This window comes from Rhinopithecus bieti, unplaced genomic scaffold, assembly GCF_001698545.2.
Source record: "Rhinopithecus bieti isolate Rb0 unplaced genomic scaffold, ASM169854v2 scaffold_22042, whole genome shotgun sequence".
In the NCBI taxonomy this organism is placed as follows: domain Eukaryota; kingdom Metazoa; phylum Chordata; class Mammalia; order Primates; family Cercopithecidae; genus Rhinopithecus; species Rhinopithecus bieti.
Window position 1 is genome coordinate 266953 of NW_016810459.1, and position 6194 is coordinate 273146.

The 6194-nt window shown below is 38.8% G+C and overlaps 1 protein-coding gene across 1 annotated transcript in view; it reads right to left on the minus strand.

Annotated features, from left to right (window-relative positions):
* LOC108542158 (ubiquitin-associated protein 2-like) overlaps positions 1 to 6194 on the minus strand; it is a 72214-nt gene that overhangs the window by 11519 nt on the left and 54501 nt on the right. The window contains exons 3-4 of the mRNA XM_017892042.1: positions 5038 to 5115; positions 2464 to 2574 (exon numbers count right to left, since the gene is read on the minus strand). Of these exons, the coding sequence (XP_017747531.1) occupies positions 2464 to 2574; positions 5038 to 5115 (189 nt within the window). The remainder of the gene's footprint in view (positions 1 to 2463; positions 2575 to 5037; positions 5116 to 6194) is intronic.

Here is a 6194-nt window from a genome sequence, read left to right on the forward strand (position 1 = left end):
ATTTAGCTTTTCTTTTTTTTTTTTTTTTTTTTTGAGACTGAGTCTCGCACTGTCGCCCGGGCTGGAGTGCAATGCTGCAATCTCGGCTCACTGCAACCTCCACTTCCTGGGTTCAAGCAATTCTCCTGCCTCAGTCACCTGAGAGGCTGGGATTACAGGCGCCCACCACCACACCTGGCTAATTTTCTGTATCTTTAGTAGACATGGGGTTTTGCCATGTTGGCCAGGCTGGTCTCAAACTCCTGACCTTGTGATCCACCCACCTCGGCTTCCCAAAGTGCTGGGATTATAGGTTTGAGCCACCGCACCCAGTCAGCCTTACTTTCTAATACATAGCCTAGAAGAACCTCCTTCAGGTTCTGTCCCAAATGAGGAGGGGGTGTTAAAACTCAAAACAGAAAGAGAAAATTGGACATTTAAGACTTAAAAATTCACCTAACTACCAGAGAAAAGGAATTAAATCTGCTGCAGCTAAAGGAAAGGCAACAAAAAATAGTGTCTGGACTTACCTCTACCATAAAAGATCCAAAAGATCCCCTCCAGTGAACAATTTGGATTATTTTGTTTATTCCCAAAGATTTTCTTTTTTTTTTTTTTTTTTTATTAAACAAAGAGGGCAGTTAGGCTCTTCAGTTCACTTTGAAAATAACTGAAAGCCATGCTCTGCTATATCCATTAGCAATAAGGTAAACAGATCCTCCATATTTTGCAAAACCCAGGACACTTATTCCCAAGTCAGTACACCAAAATTATTCAAAATTTTAATTCATCATTTAACATGGTTTTCCCCCCCCAGAAAAAATCACAAATTTAGTGGTTTGTCTTATGTATCAGTGTTCTCTTACATGGAATTTTACCAACAATTACTGCTACACTCAAACAGTGAAATCTTTTCCACATTAGTTAATTTTTACTGTAAAAGAATTCATTCTCTTTGTTTCACATCAACTAAAAATATAGTCATTTTAGCTTTCAGTTTCTCACAGTTCAGTTTTGTATTTCTTGTACCTAATGCAGCATGACCCTAAAATGAGACTTCAATTAAATCTGAACACTGACACGGTCAGTTTGTTTGTTTTAAATTTTCCAAGGAAAAGCAGTTATTGATGTGTTCATCTTTGTATCCTCTTTTAGGTGAGTCATTATTTGTTTTAATCTACTTTAAAATACTTTCCTCAATTTAAGAAATATAAACACAGGCCAGGTGTGGTGGCTCACACCTGTAATCCCAACACTTTGGGAGGCCGAGGCGGGTGGATCACCTGAGGTCAGGAGTTCGAGACCAGTCTGGCCAACATTGCAAAACCTCGTCTCTACCAAAAATACAAAATTAGCCAGATGTGGTGGCGCATGTCTGTAGTACTAGCTACTTGGGAGGCTGGGGCAAAAGAATCACTTGAACCCAGGAGACAGAGGTTGTAGTGAGTCAAGATCGCACTACTGCACTCCAGCCTGGGTGGCAGAGTGAGGCTACGTCTCAAAAACTAAAACTAAAATAAATAAATAAATAAATATATATATATATGTAAACTATATTATATAATATTTAAATATAAATACATACACACAGAGAGCATAGTTTTAGGGCTGACAAGTGCCTGGTGTAGCTTTAGCTGCATCTTTCTTAAAATCCAAGGCCTGAGCTCATGAGCCTGCAAGCTCACCAAACTTAACCCAATATTCTAAAAAAAAAAAAAGGCCAGGCGTGGTGGCTCACACCTGTAATCCCAGCACTTTGGGAAGCCAGTGGGCAGATCGCGAGGTCAGGAGATCAAGACCATCATGGCTAACACGGTGAAACCCCGTCTCTACTAAAAATACAAAAAACTTAACCGGGCGAGGTGGCGGGTGCCTGTAGTCCCAGCTACTTGGGAGGCTGAGGCAGGAGAATGGTGTGAACCCAGGAGACAGAGCTTGCAGTGAGTCGAGATCAAGCCACTGCACTCCAGCCTGGGCGACAGAGTGAGACTCTGTCTCAAAAACATAAAATTAAAACAAAATAAAATAAAGAAATAAAACAAAACAAAACAAAAAATAAAGAAAACTTAATATTCCACATAAGCAAATACATATACCAGCAATCTTGGTTTTCTGTTATGCTAGAGATGTAAGAAGTATTTAGAGGTGAGGACTGAGATGAAGAAACATAAGCAACAGAGCCAAGAGATGCTTTTCAGGTGAGGGTGGTGGTGAAAATACACACAGGTCCAGAGATTTTTGGAAACTGTAAGGCTGGAGTAGATCACCAAGTTCTCCTTCAAGTCGTCAGATTCTATGACTTCATTAAGAAACCATACATAACAAAAACAGTTTTTTCAGGTAATCATTCTTTCTGGAACTTAAAACAAATATGGAATGGCACCATAATCCATTCCATCCCCACCCCCAACCAAGGTGAAGTTGAAAATGTGCTACGGAATTGTAGACAAATGTAAACAATGCAAATCAATTAATAATACTTACTGTGTCTGAATTTCCTTCCAGCAATATATTGATAGCTTTGTTCACATCTCCATTACAATCATGTAGGGCCACTATGCATTCATCCTGATTTTTCCCTGTCACTTCCATAAGCTAGTGAATATATCAGAAAATGGTTAGAGGCAACCCAAAACTGGCACTTGATGTTAATATTAAGACTCTTCTATACAAATACAGAATTACATAATCCTTCTACATGAAGATAGCCTCTTCTAGACTCTGAGTTTACAATGAAAACACGTTTTCTTATTTTTTTTGTGGCCATTCCATGCATGTCCTTTCACTAACACTGGTAGAATCTAATTAAAAATCAGTCTTCCCCCAAGTTGACCAAGGAGCAGATCATTAATCAGCAGCACATACATATGTACCAACATTCTCAGAATACCCAAGATTAGGTATCTGAATAATCAAATTTAATTTAAGGACACAGGATTGCTAAACTTAAATATGAGGTGGAACTATATGAGTACATGGTCACCATTCATGGAAAATCCAATACAAATTTTTTGTCAGGGACAATATTCCATATATTGGCTTTCACCATTTGGATGAGAACACTTCAAAGGCCAGTCGCAGTAGCTCACGCCTATAATCAACACTTTGGGAGGCAGAGACGACAGCATCGCTTGAGCCCAGAAGTTCGAGACAAGCCTGGGCAATATAGTGAGACCTCATCTTTACAAAAACTTAACTGAGCGTGGTGGTAGGAGGATCGCTTCAGCCCTGGAGGTGAAGACTGCAATAGGTCATGATTGTGCCACTGTACTGTAGCACAGGAGACAAAGCGAAACCCTGTCTCCCCACCAAAAAAAGAAAAAATATATGTATCATTCCATATACATACTAAATTATATAACACCCTGAAGTCTTACTAGTGGAATTCTGCTACTATCACAAAACACACTCCTAGACATATTATCTTCTCAAGGATCTTCAACACGGTGCTATGCTTGAAGGAATGATGAAAGAAACTCTTCAGTTTATCATCATTAGCAAGGGATACTAGTTACTTAGCATTTTCATCACTAGAACAATCACAGACTAGGCAAAATGCAGGTTTCTCAAGTATCAGTGAATAAACCTATGATTTAATATTTATTGCATTTTAACTACATTTAACTATTTTAGTATGTACTAGTTGAAGTTCAAAATAGCTTGATCCCAACATATCAAGTGATTTGTCTATGGTCACAAAGGTAATTAATAGCAAAGCCCATCTAGAACCCAGGCCTCCTGATCTCATAATCAGAGCTCTCTGCACTATACCATTTGGCCTCTCTGCTTTCATCTTTTCATTTTATCAAGCAGCAAAAGTTCTGCATACTCTACAGCTTTCTGACGCTTCAGTCTTTGGATAGCTACTAATAAATGTTTCATTTTTATCAATGATCTGTACTAAGTGAATGCCTGCAACATACAATTTTTAAGACATACAGTCAGCATCAAAATTACCCCAGTGGTCAGATTACTAACAGACAGAACTAAAGTTGGAACTTAAATCTCTGAACTCCTAGGCTCTATCTATACTATTCAGATAAAAGGCGATGTACTATATATAAGTGTATCTCAAACTGTATGAAGATCTCATTCCAGAGAAGGAAATCTATGATTTCTCGTGAGATAAGACAAGATTTCATTGTGAGACATTTACTCCAAAGAACAATTATTAGATGACATCTACTAGGAGTTGGAATATCTGGCACTGAGATAAGGGTTACAGCTTGGTTTCTAGAATCTTGATAAGAAACAAAGTCAGCAAAGAAGAGTTGGAAATTAAGATTAAGTTATCAAAAATACCTCTTATTAAAGTTTGAAATGAAGACATTGCCCTAAAATTTAATTTCAAAATTTTCCAACAAGAATATGAAATCACAACCATGTCTGAAATGGCAATTCAGGCCAGTAATCCTGTAATCCCAGCACTCTGGGAGGCCAAGGCAGATTCCTTGAGCCCAGGAGTTCAAGACCAGTCTAAGCAACATTGCAGGACTCTGTCTCTACAAATATTTTAAAAATTAGCTGGGCATGGTGATGAACATCTGTCGTCATAGCTACTCAGGAGACTGAAGCAGCAGGATAGCATGAGCCTAGGAGTTTGAGGCTGCAGTAAACTACGATAGCACCACTGCACTCCAGCCTGGGCAACAGAGCAAGATCATGTCTCTATGAAAAGAAATTTTTTAAAAGGTAATTCAGTTCATCCCTAACATTAAACAAAATTCCCAGAGACTGTGCCAAATGTTAGATATACTTTCTATGTATATATGTATAGGAAAATCTCAGTGTGCTTACAGAAATGTCTGGTTCAATGTTCACATGTAAACACTAATAACTCAGAAAGATTGTATTGTAAGGTAGGTGAACGTATTCAATTCCTTCGCTTGCCCACCAATAAAGGTATTTAATCACAAGTCCAAAATCCAATACACAGATTTCAGGTGAGACTAGAAGCTAGAAGTAATACTTTAAAACAAAAATCTTTACTGAAATTATCTTTTTAAGCACAATCAAAACAGATTACAAAAATGATGATATCCTTTGCTAGAAACATACCTGCTTAACTTTAGCTTCAAAATCTGAATCATTCTTATCAAAGATCACTTGAGCAAGACGCATCTGTTCAGCTGTTGCCTGGAAAGTACATACAATTGTTAAGGATTTGAAAACCAAAAGCCTAAGTTAGATTCCAAAATCTGGGTCAAACAGATAAAGCTCTCAAGCACTAGAAACACTAAGTAAAAACAAATAAAAGACCCTGAATTTAGGCCTCTCAACCTGTTTCCATAGGAAAAATAAGCATCAAATTAAGTAACATAAAGGACCCATTCCTTTGACCAAATGACCTAAAGTTATTGTTCATCTTAACTGGCCATATGACTTATTTGAATTTTCTTTCCCTTGGCAGGGTCGGGGAAATCAGCTCAAAAGAAAGCAGAAGAACAAAAAATAATGAAATCTTTTTGGCCGGGCATGGTGGCTCATGTCTTTGGGAAGCCAAGGTAGAAGAACTGCTTGAGCCCAGGAGTTCGACACTAGCCTGGGCAACACAGAGAGACCTGCCTCTATTTAATTTTTTAAAACATTAAAAAAAGGCCGGGCGCGGTGGCTCAAGCCTGTAATCCCAGCACTTTGGGAGGCCGAGACGGGCGGATCACGAGGTCAGGAGATCGAGATCATCCTGGCTAACACGGTGAAACCCCGTCTCTACTAAAATACAAAAAAACTAGCCGGGCGAGGTGGCGGGCACCTGTAGTCCCAGCTACTAGGGAGGCTGAGGCAGGAGAATGGCATAAACCCAGGAGGCGGAGCTTGCAGTGAGCTGAGATCCGGCCACTGCACTCCAGTCCAGGCGACAGAGCCAGACTCCGCCCCCCCCAAAAAAAAAAAAATTAAAAAAAAAAAAAGGCTTAAAATTAGTGAAACCGTTAGAGGTAGTTGGTGGGCAAAAAATAATAAAAGAAAATTAAAAGGTAATGCAAACAACTGCCCAGACACAGGCTTATAACTAGACTTTGTGTCAACAAAGCTGTTGTCAGATCTAAAAAGGTATGCTGGTTAATTCTGAAGGAAAAAAAAGCTGTATTTAGCTAAACTAAAAATATTTTTAAAGTTACTTTATCTTTTTTTTAACACACAATAATTTTGTTTTTCTAAGAGACAGGGTTTCACTACGTTGCCCAGGCTGGTCTTGACAAACTCCTGGGCTCAAG